At 34.5% G+C, this 24,747-nt stretch overlaps 2 protein-coding genes across 4 annotated transcripts in view; one reads left to right on the plus strand and one right to left on the minus strand.

The window, feature by feature from the left end:
• LOC120633651 (lachesin-like) overlaps positions 1-7,387 on the plus strand; it is a 34,776-nt gene extending 27,389 nt beyond the window's left edge. The window contains exons 8-9 of one of the 3 annotated variants that reach the window (XM_039903956.1): positions 3,923-4,093; positions 5,970-7,386. In XM_039903956.1, the coding sequence (XP_039759890.1) occupies positions 3,923-4,093; positions 5,970-6,355 (557 nt within the window). In that variant the 3' untranslated portion in view covers positions 6,356-7,386. Of the gene's footprint in view, positions 1-3,922; positions 4,094-5,969 lie in introns of all 3 variants that reach the window. The other 2 variants (XM_039903948.1, XM_039903965.1) reach the window with 2 other exon arrangements.
• LOC120633682 (lachesin-like) overlaps positions 1-24,747 on the minus strand; it is a 337,749-nt gene that overhangs the window by 262,642 nt on the left and 50,360 nt on the right. The window lies entirely within an intron of this gene.

The raw sequence follows: 24,747 nt of genomic DNA on the forward strand, positions 1-24,747 counted from the left end.
CTGTTATTTTATATTTGATGTTTGAATGACTGTTTTGTTTCATAGATGCATCTCCTTAACACGCAATATATTACAGTTTAATCTATCTCCAATGCCGTTTCTAACATAACGCCATGAACGAACCCAGGTGCATTATTAGGTATTGGCCCCTAAATTTTAAAAAGTCAACTCATGTTATATTTTAACATTCATATTTTAGACCAGCTATCTAATAATATTTTTATGCAATTTCACTATCTTATACGATGTTTATTTAGCTATCGTTCAACAACAAGTAGCAAACCTCATCAAGGCATTTTTACGGATGCTTTAAAATGTACAAAGCCTACACTTTCTCGCGTTCTCTGCAAAACATTGTCGCTCGTTAGTGTCATAACCACCTCAATGGCCGGTACTTACCTTACGCCTCCCACCTACATGCCTATTTGCTACCTAATGTATTTCTACCTCAATATTTTGTGCCAGTTATTTTATTTTCAATTTCCTCACTGCTGTGATATGGAAACGGTAGCTGGCAATATTAATAGTTTTGCCGAAGCATAAAAGTTTTTTTTACAACAAGGTTGCCTTTATTTGCAATCTACTCTGAATATGTAAGTAATGAAGTTATAATTCTAAAATGGTAGCGGGCCAAGTTGGAAGGCATATGGTAATTCTATATTTTGTTTTGTGGAAAGGCGTACCTTCTCAGTGTCAGGGCACTACGCGATCTCAGAGCGGATTGCCCTTCAAGTTCAAGTAAACAAGTATGAGGGAGTTTTGAAATGAAACTTAATTATTTCCATTAAAATAAATCAGTTTTTCGTGAAAAGAAGGCTATTAAAAAGGTTTCTATTGACGATGATAATGGTCCCTGACATCACAAAAAAACCACTGCGTAAGAAGTTAAGTTAATCACGAAAGCGCATTAAAGCATTATGTTTGTACGGGTAATGCTCGGGCTTATAATACTATGACGTCGATCAATCCTTTGTTTGCTCATGAACTCGCGTCAAGTGACTGGCGTTTTTGCCCACTCACACCGAGAAACGCGCAAAGGGCGAGCGATACAAGGTTGTCATTTTCGTTTGTCATCAATCTATGTTAGGGTCGCTGACATGTAAGTGTTAATTAAGCAGCCCTCACTCGAGCGTAATTAAGAGTGTTACAATGTTATTTTAGACATTAATTGAGATGAAATTTCTTGTTATAACGAAACGGCGGCACGGGTTTGTTAAGCAATTTTCCTCGAAGGCCAACTTGCACGTCGTAAATGCGAACAGTTGGGTAAACAAACCGAAGTTTCGATCGAAATTAAGATTAGACAAGACATTCTTGTGCTTATCGGTTCCTTTTCAAATAAGTTTTCAGTTCGAATGCTTTTACATTTTAATATGTATTTCTTACTTAACGTTAGGAAATTTCGTTTAGAATTATAGAGTCAATCGTTTGTAAGTCGGTCAGTTTATTAAAAGGAATACATAAAAATACTAAGAAGAGCTGTTTAATATTTTCTTTGGGTTAGATCTGAAGCAAATAAATGAAGTTAAAGTATCTGCTTTTGATTTCGAAATTACTACCTCGTACTAAACTTATTACAATTTTTATTTGAGCTTCTTTAAAACAAAATTCCACAATGATATTAGGAATGCCAGTGTGTTAGTGACTTAACTTATTAATAATTGAACCGATCTTGACGTTTGTAGTTTGCTTGCCGAAAAGGCACGAGCGGGAAAATTTCTTAAACCCACGGGAAATCAAAAATTTTACGGGAACGAGGTTACAGGCAACTGCTAGTTACCATATAAAATTGGATACAAAACACTCTTCGTTTGTATGTTTTTTTTAACGTTAGTTTAAAGAAACAGGCGTTCACTTTATCACTTGCGGACAATACAGTGGGGTTTACCTGAACTCAGCGGCAATTTGTTGTACATGCGCTGGGATATGGAGGCATTATAGTGACAGTGTTGAGGTAGAAAAGTGTCGCTGATATAGTGGTTTTAATTTCGCAAATACTACTTTATTTAATAAGCAATTGGTAACGTGAACCATAACGTTGCTTGTTCATCCATACTTATATAATGAAGGGTAAAGTGAGTCTCTTAGTTCGTTTGTTTGTTATCTATTTCCAGATCAACCGCTACCCATATCTTAATAAATTCGGGACCCAGAAATAGCTCGCATCCCGGAGACGGATAAATATACTTTTTATGCCGGGAAAATAAATGGTTCCTAAGGGATTCATAGTAATATTTGTTTCGTAGTATATGTTATCTTCTTTATCATTCCATCACAAGTTAGCCCTTGACTGCAATCAAGCTCACTTTATGGTAAGAATTAACTGGGCTAACGTGTTAGGGGTCTGTCAGTTATATTAAACCCATACCATGAATGGGTGTATTCATCTTACCGGAACGCTAAATCTCGCTTTGTCGGTAGGGTAGTTACTAGCCACGGCAATAGCCACCCACCGGACCAGGTCAGAGAAAATTCAGAAATTATAAAATTCTAAATTTCCCCTGCCGGAGATTAAACCCGGGACCTCCCAATCAAATCCACAGCACGCGCCAGGAAGGTCGTCAAATCTATAAAAAAAAACGTGTGTGTACTTATGTACACGCGTTAGAAGTTTGTAACGAGATGAGAATTATAAATCTATTCAAAAATTTCATCTTTTGCCTTATTCGTTTGTAGAAAAAGGTATTTAATACATTGAAAGTTTTATTATAACCCAATATCAGTTTGTTAAATAAAGTTTAATTAAATGTCACAAAAAATTTTTTTTTTATATATAATTAAAGAAATGGGCATAATAAACCTAATAAAGTTTGGAATATTATTAGACTCATGATCGGACAACCAACATTAAAATTTGAGATTTAAGTACAATTGAATCACCCGAATGCCCCGCAGACTTTGAAAATTTAAAGTGTCAAACCTTATAGGTAACTTCAGGGTGTCGGTTTTTAGTGACGGTGTGCGCGCGCATCGTAAAAAATTACTCTCACCCTAACGCGCTCTATGTTTGACTCAAGCGCTGAACCAATTCTAACGTAATTAGTAATGCAGTACCTATGTATAAAGACAGATTACCATCTGGAGACGGACAAAGAGTACTTTAAAATTGGAGATTAATAACAAAGAAATTCAGTGACTGCAGCCGCGTATATCGTAAGATTTAGTACTCATATACGCGAGCGCAGTCACGGGCACATTTAGCTAAAGATTTAGTATTATTTAAAACAGTATACTTTCACGTTGTTCTAGTAATTAGCAAGTTCCGCGGCAAATTCCTGATTTCTATTGCTGATTCGGTACAATATTTTGTTATCTAAACTGTTTATCTAAACCTAGAATATTGTGTGTTATATCAGAAGTGCTATAAAAATGTTATTTTCAGTAGTGGTGGAGCCTTTTGAGACAGAACTCGTCTTGGGTATGCTTATTTCTGCCGCTAAGCAGAATCGCAGTGTTCCAGACTGAAGGGTGTAGGTGCCGGTGTAATTAAAAGCACTGGAGGCTGAACACCTTCTCCTTTGGTTGATAGATACAGGGCGGAACTTAGTATAACGTGTTACTTGCATACCCTGCAAAGCTCTGATTACGTAAAGGGTTTTACTCTAACAATTAGGTGGGCCATCTAGTCCCGTCCGTCAATTATAACTAACTGTAAAAAGCTCGACTAAGAATGGCAAGGTCCGACCAAGGAATGAAACTCAGGACGAGTTTTATTCCTTGGTCGGACCAAAAATTTAGTTAGGTTTATCGGTAAAAATAAAACCATTGATTTATCTAAGCTAATATGTATATAATAATGTGACCGAGTGTAATAAAATTGTTATATTTCAATTGCCATTATATTTCGTAACTTAATATATATATTCTTCACAGGATATACCTAAAATACAGACGCAATAATCTAATGAAGTTATATTTACAGATGAAATGGTGATATCGTCGAACAAATATGAGGTGGTTAATACGGTGATCAGCTCGTTTGAAAGTCGTATGGCACTCACCGTTCGTAAACTGTCTTCGGCCGATGTTGGAGGTTACAGATGCGTTGCAAAAAACTCTCTTGGAGAAGTCGACAGTATTATCAGACTATATGGTACCTTCTATTTTTTTGCCCTAGTCCATTCATAGTAACTTAATTTTAGAGATAGGATCACATAAAGATTTTAAACTAAGATTTCCGCAATAAAGTAACACATATTTCTTAAACATAGTACAACAGGTACATACCACGATAATATGTTGGGGTTCGTTGACGGGAGCCCCGTCGTGACCACGATCCATGCAACTGGATCGAAATATCGACAAATCCCAAAATATTATGATGGATCGTTCCCGTTGAACAATATTTAAGAAATAGGATCACATTTTCGATATACTTTTTTCTCATTTTTGACAGTACTTTTGTGTTTATTATATATATACACTTATGAAAATAAATAAGTGAATTACTATCATCATCGGAAACTTTTATGCTCAAATTCACAGGCCTCATGTGACATAGAAGAAAGGGCTTTGAAGCTTTAACCCACCATGCTGATAAATTACGGAAGCTGGGCTCAATGTACTGATCTTATAAATCTATTGTTATCAGGTGTAACTTTTGTAATAGTTTTAAGTTAGTGAATATTGTTATCACGATCAACATAAAAATGTGTCAATGACAGGGATTTACAGCTTAACGTGTTTTCTACTCTATACCTAATATAGAGTTCAGTTAACAAACTCATTCTAATCTGTATCTTCTCCCACAGCTTTATCAACTTTTTGAGCACTGACGCACAAGTAGAAATAATTTCCAAATAATATATCTATGTGTAATTATAAACGGGAGTAAACTTCTCCTATTCCATGTTCCCGTGATTTAGCAGGTGACCACGTTAATTATATGCCCTGTCAGGGGATATGCAATGTATACGAAAACCATTATGATTATCGCTTTTTTCATTAGTAATTACTTTGAAATACATTTGATACTGCATGCATCTCAATAGATTTAGGGGCTAGCAGCTTATCACTAATGTATAAGCAATGCGACCCACATGTGCATCGTTGCGTAAATAAGCTCGGCTTAAGATCTATCGGAAATTAAACACAGGAAAACAATTAGGTACTGTTTTAATACATAACGGACAACAAAGTTTTTGAGAAAGTTTAAAGTCTTATTAAAAAGTAATAACGACAGCCGAATGGTGCAGTGGACTGCGACCCTGCTTTGTGTGATGAACATGAATGTTTTTTAGTGTCTGGATTTTTATATGTACCTACCTATTATTATTCATAAAAATATTTATACGTTATAAATATATTCATAACAGAAGCTAAGCTTAATTTGGGGCTAGATGGCGATGTGTGTATTGTCGGACCCGGCAGTTGAAATTATTAAGCTTTATTGATGATTAAATATTGCTTTTTATTACTTTTTTTTACTCCACTACATTAAGGTAGCCCATGACTGCAATCTCACCTGGTGGTAAGTGTTGATACAGTTCAAGAGGATAGCGGGCTTACCTGTTAGAGAGTAGTGGTCATACCCCTACTTGGTTACTACGCGACATCGCATCGGAACACTGAATCGCATCGTAAACACTAAATCGCACGGCACGTCTTTATCGGTGGTTACTAGTCACGACCAAAGCCTCATACCATACCAAACATAATAATAAATATTTGTCCCATAGTGAAAACCAATGGTAAAAAGCTTAGTACCTCTGTCTTATGAATGAAAAAAAAGTAAACCTGATTATATTTGTTCTACGAAAAAGAAAATGGTGTCGTTGTTATAACACGTGGAATTAAAACATTGGTCTCCAATTCATTCATTCATACGTTCGTTCATTTTTGAGTCAGTAAATACTGGCTGTATTAACTGACTCAAAAATGAACTTTTAAAGGTTTTAAATTAGGTACGAGTTTTATTCAAAATTACCCAATGTTATTTATCTTTATGTTTGCGTCTCATTACTTTGCAGAAATACCAGGACCGTCAGTGAAAAATACGAGCCCAGCTTTAAAAAATGAAGATTTCAAGTATTCTACTCCAATTGAAGGACCAGATAACCAGTTCGGTTCAGCTGAGAGCTCCGATGATGAAGACGATAAAGAAGCGGACAGTGATCTCAATACAAGGACAAATAAATTTTCACTAACGAACGATAATAGCACGCACAAAAATAAAACCATACTGCTGAACACTACAAATTTAATAAAACAGAATCTAGGTAACAAAGTACGTAAGATTATAAATAAATTGGAATCTGAAGCTAGAGATGTTATAAGTAATGAAGGTACAAAGTGTTTCAAAGTCTATTCCGCTATTAAAATTTTCATATGTCTCTGTATTATTACATATTTTTAATATTAAAATTGCAGAGTGAACCGAGTTTAAAATGTTATACAAACCTATAATATGAATCATTATAGAACTCTACATATTATTAAAATTATAAATATATAATATTCAATAAAAGCATAATATTATCAAATAATCTCCAATTGCTAAACTATTCTAACCATATTATACAATTATTAACAGAACACAAGAACGATCTTGAAGTCACAATTAAAACAACTTCAATTATCAGAAAAAACCTTGTCAAGTTTATGTTAATAGAGAGTTAATTATCCATACTACACTATAGTATAGTTGGTATACCAACTAATCATAATATAGTGAATCCTAAAGTAACAGATGCGTTGTTTATTTATGTTATGGTGATTTACCTTTTTTTTGGCCCAACAACTGCACAGTTTAATGGCTTAAAAGACGAAGCTAAAAAGAGTACTTAAAAAACTGATACACAGGCGATGTCTCGGGCAACAGCTTGTATGAAATATTAAAGACTATGGTATCCTAAAAATAGCCTTCGGAAAGTGCTTGTTCAGGTAAAGCAATCTTGATAATTACGAGCTCTTCCTCTGTAGCCCGTAAACTTAATTAATTGAACATTTTGAAGTGCTCGAAAATTGATATTGATGCGAATGTTCCGGTATTTTAATATTTCAGCTATCAGCGTTATTTATTATAAACAAGCCATGTTTACGGACACAGAAAGCCTTATATAAGCCATATTGTAACCTATAACCTGAAATTATAACATTGAAACATATTATAACATTGAATCAATGTTAACGTGAAAATATTCCGCAACAACGTAAAGTACAAATCTTCTTAGTTTAGCTATGTAGACATTTTTTGTTTATATAATATGTAGATATTGTAATTATATAAAATGTTGTTAGTTGTAATATTTTTTTTACATTGTATATCAATAAAAAATTGATTTGCGTCGCATAGAGTCAAGTAGACATATTGAGTTTAGGAAAAAAATTATAATTGTGATACCTAGGTAAAGCATAAATCTTAATGATATTGTCCGTATATTGTTTTATGTAGTTTTATATTACAATAAATGAAATTAATTTCATAAAAATAATAGTATTTTATTATTTAGAAATGTTGTAATACTAACCTTAAAAAGACAATACATACTAATAATACTTCATAACATTATTTTATCTCAACCATGCAATATAATAATATAAAGTTGTTATGAAAAATGTTAACTAATGTTTATACTTTAAAATATATCTAATATTAAAAAGATACTTAGTTGTTTTATTATCTTCTAAGAGTTAACATCGAGGTGAAGTTAATGGTAATTTTAACGTCTGGCAAGTTAGCTTCATTTAATACTTTGAAAACTTGACGGTACTTTAGAATATAATTTTTAATCCCTATGTCCCGTGTTGAGAAGCTGTGGTGAGTTCATGTAATTGTTAACTTTTCTTTTCGGTTCTCTGTTCATTATATATTGGATTATTTCTATAAAAACCATAACAGATCTCACATAGGAGTTACAAGAAACAGCAAGGGTATTTCAGTAAGTAGAAGACTGATTTAAATCTAATGCATACATTTAAAAAATGTGTAAAACCGCATCTAGTACAGCGAGGTTACTATACATTTGATGAATTCCTCAATGACAAGGTAGATTGGAATCAGCCAGCCTCGCTCTCACCTCCCGCAAGATAGAAAAATGATTGTAAATGTTGATGTTGGAAAAGAGCAACTACTGAGTTTCTTGCCGGCTCTTCTCGGTAGGATCTGCTTTCCGAGCCGGTGGTAGAGTCACTACAAACTAAATACTTGACATTTCAAAAGTGCTTATAAAGTAGGCCTACTTGATATAAATGAATTTGAATTTAAATTAGAAAAAAATGGCACGAGTTACACAGAAGATATTATTAGCACAAAAGAAATTTATCACATCTCATATCATAAGATGTGTATTACGATAGTAGAGTATAGAAATTATTATAAAAGGTTATTGTATGTTATGTATAAAATGTATGAACTTCCTCTTACTTCGACATAAAGTACTGTTTCTTTAAACCTTGTGGTCTATGAATCAAAGATCGAGCGAAAAGAAAATATCTATTTTTCCTGACAGGAAATCCTTAATACAAACCTGGATTTAAGAAATTATTTTATTTTTTTTATTTTATTTATTAGGTTTACTTACAAACACTTACACTAATACAACCGTTTTTAAAATTTAACTATTCTATTTAAGTGTAATGTTTTCTTAAAAGTAAACACAGCATATGAAAATATACAATAACACCATAACATGAAAACAAAAGGTATCGTGAATGAGAATATAATAACAATATATCTCACACACTAAAAAATAAAACAAGGTACAGTAAATAAGGGTCAATTGGTCCATGATAAAAATATCTATATATTAATTATTTCAAAATTGGCGGTTTTGTCTATCATGCGTTCCGTTGGTTACCGCTGTCGTAGTGCAGACTTTTAAATCCATTTTCTCTTAGATACGCCTATGCCCAGCAGTGGGATTGATAGGGTTAAAATTATGAAACGGCTGTCAGTTTACATACCTGTAGTATTTTATATATTAATTGAGGTTTCTTTAAAGAGATTTCTAAAGCAAGCCCATATTTCGTTGAAGGATCATGACGCAACAGAGCGGTAAAAGTACAAAGAATAAGTCAGTAAGTTTCACAGCTAGCTCTTGGCTGTGGTTGGTTTCAAGTTTTCTGAATGTGCCAAACTTCTTCCACCTTTCATTATACGAACAACTTTGCCATTTTCACCTCAGCCTACCCCAAACATGTGCTGCTACGTATGCAAATCCACGCTGAGCTCGCAAATAATGTTAATTTTCGTATATTGTACTTTGTAATGTTTTGTTTCGAGCAAGTATCCCGAGATTAACAGGAAACGGATATTCTTACTGATATATAGGATAAAAACGTGCGTTGTTTTAAATAGGAAACGTGTTCCTTTTAACTTCATTCTCGGTCACGTCGTGACCACGATCCATGTAAATGGGTCAAAATATCGACAAAGCCAAAATATTATCATGGTATATACGCGTTGAACTATAATAAATGTTGATTAACAACGAAAATCTTAGTTTAAAAATCTTTAATTTTCATTCTCGTAGCAACATAGAAGATTGGCGTAGTTTTTTGCGTAGAAATCATTTATGGATCGAGAGAATGGCATCGGCTTGTAAAAACGCACGGTTCCTATGCGATAGATATCTGCGCAGTTCTGTCAGCTCTGTACCTCTCTCTGATTCATGGCTGATTAGATTTTACTTAAATTAGGAATTAGGGATTTTTAAGGTCTGGAATAATACGCAGAATACTTTCATTCTTATTCCAGAAAGCCTAAAATATTATACGAAACGCATACTAAAGTGAGTATACACAATATTTCACGTAGCAAGTTTCTCATCTAGAATATTGATAGGGAATTAAGCATACAGTACACGCACAGTCATGCGAGGGACCCCTCGGACTGAATTAGTTATATCTCCAATTAGACTATTTTTAAGGTTAAGACACTACTTCTAACTTCCACAGTATAAAGAAAAGATATGGTAGTTCGGCGCCTTTCGCGCTTCACTTTAAAGACGCTATGTAGGCCCTTCACTACTCAGACCACTAACGGTTCCTTCCTCGACCCGCTCCGCACGTCTAGACTTGTTCGATAGACTTTGCTAGTTTTAAAATAATTGTATACTAATGGTTTGTTACATACGTTTTTAATGTACCTAGCTATACCTTCAAATTTACATAAGAGTAAAAATTAAATGTTTGAGAATGAATTGTTCTACCTAACTAATCTAATTCTTTGTTTGTAATGACCATGGAGACGAGATGGTGATATATAAAGAATCCCCCACGCCAACCTACCCCGGTTTGTTATGGAAATCTTAAGCGTTTTAAACCTCCCACCGTAGGAAAGAAAATGATCACTATGATCTCACTATTACAATGGAAAAATGTGGATGGTAAATAGGCCTCCCATAAATCTTCAACGAGAATTATATTTAAATAAAAAAGTTCTAACCTTAACTTTAATGCATTTCATTTTCATAATATTATTGCAGCTTACACGTCATGTTTTATTTTCAGCTAGGCGTCACAGGGTATATTTTTTAGAAACAAAAGGCGTTCTTGTGCAAAGTTTTATGGTTTAGCGTATTCATGTACAGTTCGGGTTCCACAAAGGCTTGGTTTTTCGTCGCATGTGTCTGTGAATTTTACATTGCTTTGTCTCAATGGAGAAATGAATTCAGCTCATTGTTACCTTTATTCTGCCATTTTACTTTACACTTAGATGATTACTGTACAGAGAAGCGTTCCTTTTTTATTGTTTATTGTTGTATTTTTATTATGTCAAATGGAATAACTGTGAAAACTGAGCTTCTTGCCGCCTGTTTCTCGGTAAAATCAGCATTCCGAACCGCTTGTTGAATCAAAAAAAGGATGTAAGGTAATTTTGAAATAATTAATATATTTTAAATTCGTTTGGAAATATATACTTTTGAAGCTATTTCATTGCTACAATATGTAGAAAACAAACAACAAACAAAACTTTAGGGACTGTTTCTTTGCTTCTCGAGTTGAGAACAATCACATTTTCAACTAGGTCTCTAACGTGCGGATTTTCCCGTTTTTCTTTTTACTTATATGAGAGTTTCAAATCTCATTGAAAGGATCATATGTACTATAGTTTGCCTATTCAGCCGCGTTTTACACATCTGCCTACTTTCTGTGAATATATTTTATTTTGATTATATACCCACTTTCTTATTACGGAACCGTCAGTGCTCGAATCTGACTCACACTTATCAGATCTTTTTCTCGGTTTAGGACAGCTGACAGTCTTAAACAACCATTTGCAACAGATAGTTTTCGCTTTATTTATAGATACATACTAAAGTCACACGTAATTAATAATAATAATGCAATTAATGTCGGGACATTTTGCAGCGCTATCGGTCCACGTTTCGGTTAATTAAAACACGCCTGAATTTGGTGCCGTAAATTTCACATTCCCGCTTTTTTTTCCGAAACTTTTCGACAGCAGCTTCCAGTTGTGTTTATTTACGAGCGTTTGCTAGGACGGACGGGGCGCTTGACCAATAGCATTTTAACAGCAGCGTGTGAATAAGTTAATAAGTTGAATGTGAAATTGCAAAATATGCTCTTTATGATTATTTAAACAATATGGTTGCACTTTTTTGTGGTTCTGGTATCTGGACTCAATTTATACATTCGCGTTTAATTAGAAACTTACAATTTTTTTACAAGTTAGTAGTGGCCATGCAATTGAAATATAATCTTTCAAACTTATTTAGTTCCGTGTTAGCCTCATTGTTATTGATATACTTTCCGTACTATGGAAGTAGGTTTATGATAGATTCAGAAGATTGTTGATAGATTGTGAAATAAAACTTCTTTGTAATCGGGTTTGTTGAGCTTTGTCAAATATTATGAAAGTGTCGAGAGTCTCAAAATGGACCTGGAAGATACTGCTTAACTAAAAAAGTGAGCCCTTTTATGTTAAGGCGCGCTATTAATTGTCTTGGCTAAAACTTTAGCCGTGGTCTTCAGTAGACTTGGTGTTCAACGCACAAAATGTAGCCGAAAACAGAATTTGGCATAAATAGGTGACGAAAATGCATTAATATCAAATAAAGCTGGAAGATGGTCAAAGGCACTCCCTTGACAAGAAAATCCCAGGTTTGGGTTCGATAAAATTTTCTTAACAATATTGTAAATCTTGTCTTAATACATAAAAAAATAAAATTACAAGTATTGTGGGAATTATATATATCCTCCTGGCCGTATCCGACCACAACGACTCCTATCTATTATGATTGTACCTGATGTGCTCTCAATGACTGGCATAACCACTCTTTGTTTTAAATCGGTCACATTGACGTGCTATCAATGTGACCGCACATCATTCAATTCTGGGAGTTATCTAGAAATCAATTCAAGCCGATGAATGACTACTCAGCTCTTAAATAAGCTATTAAGTAAATGCAAAAATTCATATGATGTCCTATCCGCACGTTTATTAAAGACAACAATAAGTGATAATGTGGAAATACAACAGAGGAGACTAACAGAAGTAACGAGAAAATAATCAATCTCCCAAGTCCACTTGGAAGCAATCAACGGTATGTTATTGCGTCCGTCCAATCCGATAAAAGATCGATATATCAAAGACGTCCGCGGTTCAATTACTAGCCAATGAGTTATCTCTGAGACAGTAATTGAAAATGGCCGGTGCAGGCCTACGACATTCAGCAGAATGACGTGGACAGCTATGTCAAACTCAAAACTTTTCATAACTTTTTTATAATGCATTTTAAATTTATAAAATTGATAATTCCTCCAAGTGTAAGTAAAAACAAAAATTTTATTTTTGAAATCACTCGAGTCGTTATCGGGTTAAACAAGGAAAATTATTTCAAGGAAAAAAAGCAAAAAGAACTACTATAGCTAGACTACTTCAATAATTAAGATATGTAGGCCCGTGGGGTCCTTGAACTCCATCATAATATGCGATGTGAGTGTGGGGTTATCTAATTTTGTAGGTGTCGTACGTCGGGACATATTAACACAATTACCTGCTAAAAGCGTCCTCTAAACTCAAAGGAAGGTTCGACCTATGAAATAAAATTAACCCTGAAACTATATTGGAAGTATAAAATAATTTAAATATGGTGTAATTTATTTCATTTCACAAAGAAATTATATATTCTGATTATAATAAAAATAGACAAGTAAGAATCTTCATACTACGATGAAGATTCTTACTTGTCTATTTTTATCATTATCATAAAACATTGTTCTAATCACTGTATACATATATAAAGTAATACTGCGTTAACAAAGCCATATTCACTTCCTCCCTTTTATATTAACCTTTAAATAAGGTTCACGTAACAAATTGTTTTACTATGTAAGGGAAAATTTGAACAACTTGAAGCTAATTTCGTGTGCGTTACGAGAAATTAGGCAATTTGTTCTCGCCATTTTTACGATTCCTTGTGCAGGAATATTAGCTGAACATTATTTACTACATTATTTATTGCCTGAATATAAGGGATGGATCGAGATAATTTTTATTGTATATAGTATGAATAATTCATTTTATTTCGCCCTTTACTAAATTGGACGGTGCGTTTACGTACCTTTAATAGTAATAAGTCTTCCGCTGTATCATTTGACAAGAAATATATTTTCAACTCTGTTAGTCAAAGTTTTTTTTTTATTTTCAACAATGGTATTTTCCGTGTCATTGTCTGTGCTGGTTTTCATCATCATCATCATCATCATTGTCATATTAACCCATTACCAGCCCACTACAGGGCACGGGTTTCCTCCCACAATGAAAAGGGGTTAAGGCCGTAGTCCACTACCCTGGCCACTTAGAGTGCTGTTTAGAGTGTTTAGAGTGCTGCTTGGTGGACTCCAAAATCCCCAAGTAATCGTTCGTTTTGCTAAGATAATCTATCTATCTACATTTATGTTTATATTTTATAAGAATCTGTTTAGTTGGTAAAAGGTAATAGACCAATAAAGTTACTTTAGAACTTGAAATAAAAGAGGTCTAAATGGCTAAAAAATTAATCTGTCAGTAGTATTTTAGGGCCTGAATCATGTTAATAATTACAGTATTCACACAGTATTCTAAATTAAACGATTAAGTAGGTACAAATGGCGATGTCGTGGGCTTAAAACTTATTAAATGGAATTGGTACAATGAAACGAAACACCAATAAACCGTTTCCCGGACTGAAATGATTCGGCAAGTTACCAACAATAACCAAGCAAGTTTCAATACAAGTCTCTTGAACGGAGTACAAGTGCAGAGCGTTCTCAAGGCTTGTGCACTTATTCATTGAGACCGGAATAGTTAATGTGAGAAACGGAGCGGGTTTAGTTCCAAACGAGCACTACGACCGTTTGCCTAAACCTGGTCACCGTGCCTAATTCGAAACGATCTAAATACTCCGGCACAATCCTACAAATGGGATGTAAGCCTCTCGTCTACCTAAAATCTGCTTTAGTTCAATCATTTGCATACCTACTGCATTGTTTTGAGTTATATGTACCCATGAATACATGAAAAATGTCTTAACGAAAAAATTTATAAACTATTTGCTGACGAAACAGTGAATAAGTCAAAATTAATAGGTTATTTTTAAGAAAGCGAGGTGTTCTGAGATTAGGCCAGTACAAATAAATTTAATATAGTTGATATTTAAGTAACTGCAATTCACGACTTTGCCACGATATCCACCTGCAAATATCTAATAGAATCAATTCTGAAACTCAATCGGGACTTGTTATTGAGAACGTGACAAAAAGCCAAAGTGAGCGCATCCATCCCAAGTCTGTGGCGCTTGACAATATTTTATACAGCGTTGAAAACTGCAACCACATTTTCCTAACTTTATCAATTTACACCGTAGCGTTTCGCCCCAAAATTTCATCTACTTTATTCTCGCTGAAAATGTGGCACAGCATAAAAAAACTGATAAGTATGTTATTATTAACTAGTGATATTTTTTTAGCCACTAGATTTGATAATCTAAAGCTAAAGCCCAAAATGACATTGAGTAAAAAAGCTCACTAAAATATATTCACAAGAATGACTTGATCATAAATATGAATTTATATTTAGCGAATTAGTTTTTCATGCGTATATCAAAGGAATTTAATAAATGAAGTATAACTCTCGAACGGGTAAACATCATTCTTTGACGCTTTCAGACCAACTTTAACAAGAGGCTAACAAATCAAATCTATCAATTATTTAGTGTATAAAAACTACTCGAAACTTGTATTATTGTGAAAATGCTTCTGCCGTATACCGAATCTGTTTAATCGCGAATCTATCTAATTGTGAATATAGCAAATCGAGAATCTGTAAAGTACCGAATAAAGGAACTATATTTCTAAAAAATGCAAGACTGAAAAAATACGACTAAATTTTGTTTCAATCCATTCCTGAAAGCAAAGCACACGATTTTGATTTTTTTCCAGTGCTTCCAAAGTTTGTCGCATTTTTTTTAATGAGAATCTATTATATCATTTCAAATATAGGGAACGGAACTAGTCAACAAAGGATCTCTCAGAATCAGTTTATTAGTTAGTAACGACACTGAATTCTTTTAAAGACCTATTGTAATGTGTGTGATTTTGAGATTTATTGATTTTCAGTCCTTAATTAAGCGCATTATTTAACTGGCGTGATCAATATAACACTTAAATTGAATGCAAAGTGAAAAAAAGTTTCGATGTTATATTATGTGGATTGGTCCTTATCAACATTTCAGCAAACTTAATTCGTCGTAGTAATGCAATTATAGCCTGTACTTTTCCCAGCGCTTCCGCTTCACGTTTTGGTTAATTAAAACACGTCTGAATTCAGAGCTGTAAATTTCACGTTTGCCTTTTTTTTTTTTCAAAACTTTTCCGCGGAGCCTCCATTTCTACAATATTTACGAGCTCTCGGATTGGTGGGGGCCGGACGGTTTGCTTAATCTAAAATTTTTTATGCCCTGTCAAAAAAAGAGGTAGGAATGTCATAAGTTCTAATTGTGTTTGTTTGCTGTCATTGCTTAAATGACTTAACCGATTTTGATGCGAATACTCAGGTGCGAAAAATAGTAATCCAATATCTCGTATTGAATTGGTTTAGCTAATCAAAAATATTTTTGTTATATTTGTTATATATGCAGTAGGTGTATTTATGCGAGCACTGAGTTACTCAGGTCTCAGCTAGAAATCGGCGGCGTATATTGTACGCGTTCAAGAAAAATGGTATATGTGCTGTAAACCCATTCTGAGTTATGTGAGACGCAGCCAGAAAATGCAGGTTTAGACTTCCACTGGAGCTTCTATTTTCATGTATATTAAAAAAAATTAAATATAAAATTTATATAGGTAGTTTTAACACTATAAACAAATATCTTCTCCCATGATGGCTCTATTTAGATATCACTTGAACTTGAATTAGTTCTGCAAAGTTACTGCTTTAATTACAAGATGCTGTAATATAGGAACAATGCTGGCAGGCGGGTGCTCTAGTTGGCGGAATAGTTTTATATGTGCAGGTACGTATTAGATTGATTTAATTGCGTACTATAAGAAAATCTTCTTGCACTCAAGTTGTGTGTTGAGAAAACTAATATTTTGTTGCCTGCAATGCAATCCAATAATGGCTAACAGCGTAGCCGTAGCATAAGTCCTACGAACACTGTCTACGTCGTGAAAGAGCGTGCTACGCGTGGAATATTTTATCTAACCAATACATCAACAAATAAAAATAAAATAAAATATGTTTCTGTAGTAAAATCAAGATCAATCATGAACTTAAAGAGGTGTAAACCTAAACACTAAAAGACTACTCGGAATAGTTAATATGAAAATTAAGCTTAATTTGCTATACTCGCGAAAACCAGGCGATTATTCATTGTAAAGTCTTTAAAAAAAATGTTTTTGAGCTAAGCCGCGGGCAGAAAGCTTTGGAATTTGGTATGCATGTCACCTATGCTATGGAAAAGGACATGTACTTTCTATACCGATCTCTCAAATAGTTCCAGTGGTAGGATTAAAAATTGTAAAGGAGCGAAGCTTTAGACCCAATTCTGAATCCACGCAGAAAAGTAGCAAATAAATAACATTTAATCTATATACATAAAATTCAATATCATGACTGACTGATATCAGTGCATAACCTAAACCCAGAGGGTAACCTGCGGACAGAATTACGCAATAGCCTAACCTTATTAGGTTATATAGGTTTTTGTTATTACGGATTAGACACTAAGAAATAATTTTTTGTCGTATGAATAAATATGGTAGGTTATGAGTGGTTACAATTAAAACTTATATTTTAAAGGTTGTTTTCAGCTGATCCTACTACTAATGCAACTATGAAAACTGCAGTAGATAAAACTGCATTGCAACAGCAATACTGAATGTGAGTTGCAGTTCAAATTCAATTTATCTAAAACGCCATCTTTATGTCTAATCATATATTTTACTGAGATTCTGAAGTTTTTGCCTCATTTACGATACAAACGCCATCTGGTAAAAGAATACTCATGCTATAACAATAAATACATTTTAGAAATTTCACTTGAATTCAGTGCAAGAAAGTTTGCTGCGTAATACATACGCCATCCAGTGCATTATTTAAAAACTGCGTGTCGTATTAAAGACGCCATCTAGGTCATTATTTCGGAACTTAGTGATGACTTTTGTAATGCTGCCATCTAGCGTTATCGTTCAGGACTTCCCAAAATAAAATTCACAGAGTTTACGCGGTTCGTCGTTTTCAACGAAAAATAAGGCGAACCTAAGTTTGGAGATGGCGCTGTTAAATATTATTAAAATTCGCACACTCCGAAGCAGAGGTGGAAGGCCCACATTATAAAATAAGGAAAATGTACGTTATTTGCTACTGAATACACACAATTCAAAATTGTTATCCTTGGAATGAAGTGATAGGTGTTTTAATGCAAAAGATGTTTGTAATATTGTAACGTTTATTCTGCAAGAGAATTTTGAAAAACAACTGTAAATAGCTTATTTGCTATGTGACAGTATCTTGCAACGGAAGGAATGTTTTTTTTATGACAATGAATTTGCATGAACTATGAGCTTTTTCGTGTATTGCCCTTAAAGTTATCTAAAAGTCAAGAGTAAGGTCCTTAGAATTATTCTAAGGACCTTACTCTTGACAGAGATAGGTTTTTATGTATGTGATCTTAGGCCAAAGAAGCTTTATCGAAAGTTCCATATGATTCTAGTACGTATCACCGCCTATTATATCGCCTATTATAACAGACCACTACTGGAGTTACGGTCTCTCCCAACGGGAGGGCTTGTCCATCATCACTACTCTGGGCTGACGGGTTGTTGATATCTTTAGATGGTATTACTTATACTGAGGACGCTGCTTCCCGTACTCCGATAAAGTCCTTTAGTCGCCTTTTATGACACCTGCGGGATAAGGGTACATATTATGTACCCGGTACATAATATATAATGTTTAAAATATTACAATAATTTATTTTCGGATTCCATCTACATTTATTTCTCCTAGGTCCCAACATTGTTAAGTATTACTTATGTGCATTTCGTAGCAGGTTCACCTTTCATTTCGTACTCATTCGTCTCTTAATCCCATTTACACGAAATAAAATTGCGCTTTGCTACATGATTTACGAAAGAAACGAGAAATTATATCGCAGACAGAACATAATATGAAAGGGGAATATTAAGTTAAGAAACCTTAAAATAGCTAAAAAGGTAGGTAGGTATGTCGTATACTTTGTTTCAATATTGTTTTGATAATTGAAAATGCATTATATTTAACGTTATAAAAATTATATCTATACATCTATTTTATGTTGTTAAAGATTTATTGAATTTCTAAATTATTAAAATCCCGCTTTGATTTATGTGCCAACGTCTCTGATATATGAATATGCTAATTCCTTGTATCGGACTTAGTTGTGGTGGAGATTGCTTTACATTCAGAGTTCCGTGCTCTAACTCATGATCATGTAATAAAGCAATTAGAATTCAAGCTCCATCTATTTATCAGGAATCCACGCCGTTCTAACCGCGAAATTGCAGTACATGTAAAAATTAAGAAATTGGATAGACGCAGGTTTTACTTTGCGAAATTAGATGACATATTATGAAAATTAAGCTTAATTGCCTATTTTAAACCAGTTCTCTTGCTGTAAGTACTAAACTAAGTCTAAGAAGGCTGCACGACCCTGACGATCAGATTACTACTGACAATGCTCCCTATCAGAACACACAATCAACCTATGAACAGCGTCTTCGCCGGCGAAGACGAGGTCCCCGACTTCTAACGTCAACCTCGGAAGCGTGCGGATTAATCACCGTCCGTAACCCTTTCACTCCAATCGTCGCCTGAGCCGAGGTTCGGCCTCACATGAGGCGCCCTCAGGCCGACGATCCCTTCGCTTCTTCGAGCCCTAGGGTTCAAACTCTTCCTGGCAGAGCCCCATTCCGAGGCTCGCCAACAAGCCCGCGTTACGCTGTTAAAATCATTAGGGTTAATCAGCTACACACAATCCGAAAAAAAAAAAAAAAAAAAAAAAAAAATAAGAAGGCTGCTTGTAAGAGATTACTTGCAGCAATAAGGCCGCCTTTGCATGTCTACATTACTGTATACTCCTTACTGTTTCTTTTCCTGTATTTTATACGCGTAATAAAGTGTTTCTTCTTCTTCTTTTTCTTTTTCATTTCATCTTATTAATAAGCTTTATTTAAATTTTGGCAATACATATGCCAATAGCTGTGACCCGCGTTTATTGTACGTGTTTATTACGGTTTTTTACAAATCCCGGTGAAACAGTTGGTTTTTCTGAGATGAATACTTTTCATCTCAGAAAAACCAATGTCCTATGTTACTCTCCGTCCTTTCAACTAACTCCATGCCAAAAAAACAAGTGAATTTGATTCTTAGTTAGGGCTCCCAGTAAGGAATAACAAACAAACAAAACATATACACATATATATATATTTCGACGATACATACATCGCCATCTTAAATACTTATAATATACAGATAAATACCCAGACTCTGAAAAAAAATCATGTTCATTGCACAGACATTTTCCAACTGTGGGAATCGAACACACGGCCTTGGACTCAGAAAGCAGGGTCGCTGTCCACTGCGCCAATCGGCTGTCAAATAATTTCATAGTATAGACATCAATAAGACTATTAAATCAAACTTTTTAACACTAATCTGAGTCATACGCATGTTTAGAAAAAATAATTGAGTAGGATGTATATTTACAACAAGTATTTTAATAATTGTTTCAAGTCCTGTTGTGAATAGAAGATTGCAGTGATTTCTAAAGTGAAATGATTTAGATTAATTTAATATTTTACTACAAGCTACAAGTTAGCCATTGAATGCATTCTCACCTGGTGGTCAGTGACTATGCAGTCAAAGATGGTAGCAGACGACCCTGATATGGGTATATTAAAGTTTTACTAAACACAAAAATTCTTTGTGTTTGTAACGTGGGGTCAAATGTATATCACTTGGTCGTACGTCTTTGTAGGTACCTAGTGGTAATTTGCCATACCTTAGGGGTAGAGTTGTTTACACTGGTGCCAATAATTTTGATGTACACAAATTTCCAAACTTAACTAAATTGGCACCTCTAAAAAGATCTTATCCTTTTTAACGAGAAAAATTGTGAAAGGACGGACTATTTTTTGACTTAAATAAAGTAAATTTAGAATAATTAACAGTTTCGAGTAATCAGCAATACTGACTGCACTATCCCCTACTATTTAGGTGAGACTGGTGATATTCTCGCCAGCACCACAGCACGTGCAAGCTTGAATAAAAATATATATTTTGAATAAAATATGAATAATTATTAGGATAGATAAATAAAATATTACATTCATAACTTTTTCTGATATCAGGTACGCACGAATTCTTTAGCTCTATGCGAAAGGAAACACTTAATTCTGAGAGCAATTGAGAACGCATGAATATGTAATTTTCTTTTGAAGTACGTAGGCACTGTTGAGTAAATTTGTAAAAGTTTTTGGCCCAAATAAAGTTTGTGACAATATCGTAACCTTTGAAGAACGCGCCTTAAAAACAAGAAGTCGCGCTTAGGTCAGTTTGTTAAATTATATTTCGTAAAACGCCTTTGATCCGAGTTCTTCGTATATGTTTACAAGGCAGCAAACAGTATGACAAATTGGTACTATTCCACAGTATTTTCTATGAAAAAAACCACCCTTTTTTCACTAAGTTTTATTTTAACTTCAGTAAACCTACCTACTTATTCAGTGTCGTTAAGAGGTTTGTGTAAAACCAAACCAGCCGCAATAAGTGCAATAATTAGGTACCAGACTATTCATAAGTATGATCGTATGATGTGTACGTTTAAGATGCTGAGTATTCTGAAATCAGGATCATACAAAAAAATATTGTGTTACTCTTGTACAAATTTCTGACTAAATGGTTATACACTGTATAAGAATGAGTAAAATTTAAAGTCACGATTGAAAAAAATAACAATATTACAATAATTTAAAAAAGAGGTTATTATTTATTAAAATTATAGGAAGAAATTAGAAAAAATATATTATAGTAGTAGTAATATATTATAACTAGTACCTACTGATATTTTGATTATGGTTACTTTTATTTAGGCAACAAAAAAAACTGGAAAATGTCAAAGTGTACGCAGCGGATACGTGGCATTTTAATTTTTTTTATGACGTCTAAGTTGCATTTAGTAAGAGCAGGAAAAATCGTTATAATTTTATTAGCATATGCCGCCTTCTGAACTAAGTGCGGCAGTAGTAAAACGAAAAGATTTCTTCTCTGATAGAGTTCTTGCAATTTAAATTGGCTAAGTTTCATTTACTCACTATCGTCCAACCTTGAGTGTTTTGCGACCGAGTGCTTTCACGCCCTGAAGTTATACCTTCCTATATAATTTTCGGGGTGAAAATTTAAATAAAAACATTGTTTATTTATTACTAAATTGTGCATTGTAATAGCGTTGTCAAATATTTCAAAGTTTTCAATTGTGAAATCCGAAACCATCAACAATGTGTAAAACAAATAAATTGGCCCGATATATCAAACGTTGTCGTACGCAGCAATAAATAACAACACAAACATTTTGTATACGTGGCAACAGACGCATTTTAAATCCGGCCCGCGTGCAAAGCGTATTGACACTTTGCTGCTATATTCCGCGATGGTGCGAGATATTAAAAGGGGGTGTTTGATTAAACTGAAACAATATGAAGTAGTTAGTCTGTGTAACTTGAATATGGTAAACAATATCTCCCAATCAGCGGGAAGCGCTAGCAGTAGAAGTTTTTTAAAAAAAAAATATCTCACTCCACGTTAGCCCTGGACTTCAATCTCACCTGGTGGTAAGTAATGATGCAGTCTGAGTTGGTAGCGGGCCAGGGAGTATACGGCCTGTTAGGAAGCACGTTAGTCATACCCCTAATCGGTTTCTACGCGACATCACACACTAAATAACTTAGCGGCACGTCTTTGTCGGTAGGGTGCTGCTAGCCACGGCCAAAGCCTTCCACCAGACCAGACTAGAGAAAATTCAGAAGTTATAAATTCGCAAATCACCCGTGCCGGGAATCGAACCCGGGACCTCCTACTTAAATTCACAGTGCTCAGTGGCGCAACAGCCAGGAAGGTCTTCTAGTTAAAACCCTATTACAGCTCTAAAGGTCATAGCGAGCACTACACGAGCCTTTTTAGCATTTTAACCCTTATCGTTAACCTTTCACACAAGTTAAACTGGACAAATATTTTGGGATTTAAGATGGACATCATACCTATAGACTATGGTATGGGACTGGTGTCTTTTTTATATAGATCCTCTTCTAGCACCTTTTTGAAATTATTTTTACTTAGATTGCGATCAAATTGCTGCTAAATTGTTACCACACTCCTAATTGTAGCAAACCTAAATATTTTATTAGACGAATTAATTTTTTTTTTTAATTTGGCTAATAAAGTTTACCAGACAAGATATTGAAAGCTAATATTATTAGCGATTGACACGTGACAGCTATGCCATATTAAATATTGTATTGTCACTAAAAAATTCATTGATATTGAATTGCTTACTTAACACTTCGGGGGGCCCAAGTTCGACCCCAAGCAAGCATCTATCTTTTCGGAGTTTTGTGCGTTTTTTATTTTACTATTAAATAACACTTATTTTACTGTAAATAACAACATCGTAAGAAAACCTGCACCCAGCGTAATGGACTACAGCCTTAACCCGTCTTATTCTGAGAGGAGATCCGCAACCTGTTGATGATTTTGATGATGTTCCCCATGACCCTCGTGCTTCAGTAACATTTAAGCCCACCAAACCATTCAGTAGCGGCGTGGTGGTTAGATGCTCTGATTAAGTGATATGATGACGCAGTTAAACCGTGAAGCCCGGATTCTCAACTATAGCCTGATATACTCTCATCTGTTTTAAGCCAAAACAATATTTTGTCTTTCCGCTTCATCACGAAGCTCCACTAGACAATTAAATAGTGTTATATAAATAATATGAGTAATAAAAAAGCGTGTATAGCCACTAGGCTTCGGCATTCCTTTCCAGAGTTATGAACGATTTAATTTAAGAAATTAAATAACACTTCTACGACGGTTAGATAAACATCGTGAGGATACCTGCATGCCTCAGAGTTCTCCATTATGTAACCGTGTAAAATCCACCAATCCGCACGTGGCCAGCGTGCTCTGCCCTGTAGTGGGTCGTGATAGGTTAATAATGATGAAAATTAAATTAATAATTGGTATACCTTATTTGTATATGTGTTATTCGAAGAAAACTGACACTGCACCACTATTCTTGCATTGTATGAATATCATACATCATATTTTCAGTAAAAGTGGAGCTTTTTGTGACAGTACTCGTCCGGGGAACTACTGCTACATGCTTATTTCTGCAACCAAGCAGAGTTGTTGCAATGATGTGTTCCGGTCTGAAGGGCATGGTTGCCCGTGTAGCGAAAACGACTAAGACACCGGGAGGTATCTCTGCATCGTTCGGGTCCATATTGGACTGAAGTGTATCGATCATGAAATTGCATGATCGATACTATAATATCTGGCAAACATAAATTTATAGTTTTCATAAGTTTAATAACTTACCCGCTTGATAAAATTACTGTAACAGTAGTTACAGAAATCTGGAGTTTAATCTTTATACCTCAGGTTGATGGGCACAGAGTTCCACATTCTAGGAGGTGTTCTAAGCATGTCATGAGAATTTTAGCTCTGGTAGAATTGTAGCTGATGGTTTTGACATTCACACAAGGTCCACCAACTATTTGTATAAAAAAATGGGCTGTTTTTTCAAAACACTTCCTATAACAGACTAAAACGTAGGTAGGTACTACGCTCGGTAAACAAAGCATTAGAAACAAAGAGTACAGTCTTAACGAGTAGGTAGTAGCTTCACGAAAATATCTCCGTACTACGTCATTCTCGCGTGCATTTTGTATCATGTTCAACTCCTATTTTGTACTCATTCGTTTCATAACTCTGTTAGTGAGTGGCAAAATTTATTATTTCTAGTCAAGAAAAAGAAGACTATTGTGACCACGTATGCGTGTATTTGCAACGTTGTTATTTTGTACGAGTGCATATTGAGCGAGATTCTAAGATTGCACTACGAGCAAAGAGAGTGGTTCAAAATTCACTTTATTTATTTATTTATTTATTTATTATTTATGTACCATAAATTGTGATTGTGAACATAAGATACATGAAGTGTACAAAGGAAAGCTTATCTCTATAAGAGATCTCTTCCAGCT

Source organism: Pararge aegeria, chromosome 2 (assembly GCF_905163445.1).
Source record: "Pararge aegeria chromosome 2, ilParAegt1.1, whole genome shotgun sequence".
Classification (NCBI taxonomy): domain Eukaryota; kingdom Metazoa; phylum Arthropoda; class Insecta; order Lepidoptera; family Nymphalidae; genus Pararge; species Pararge aegeria.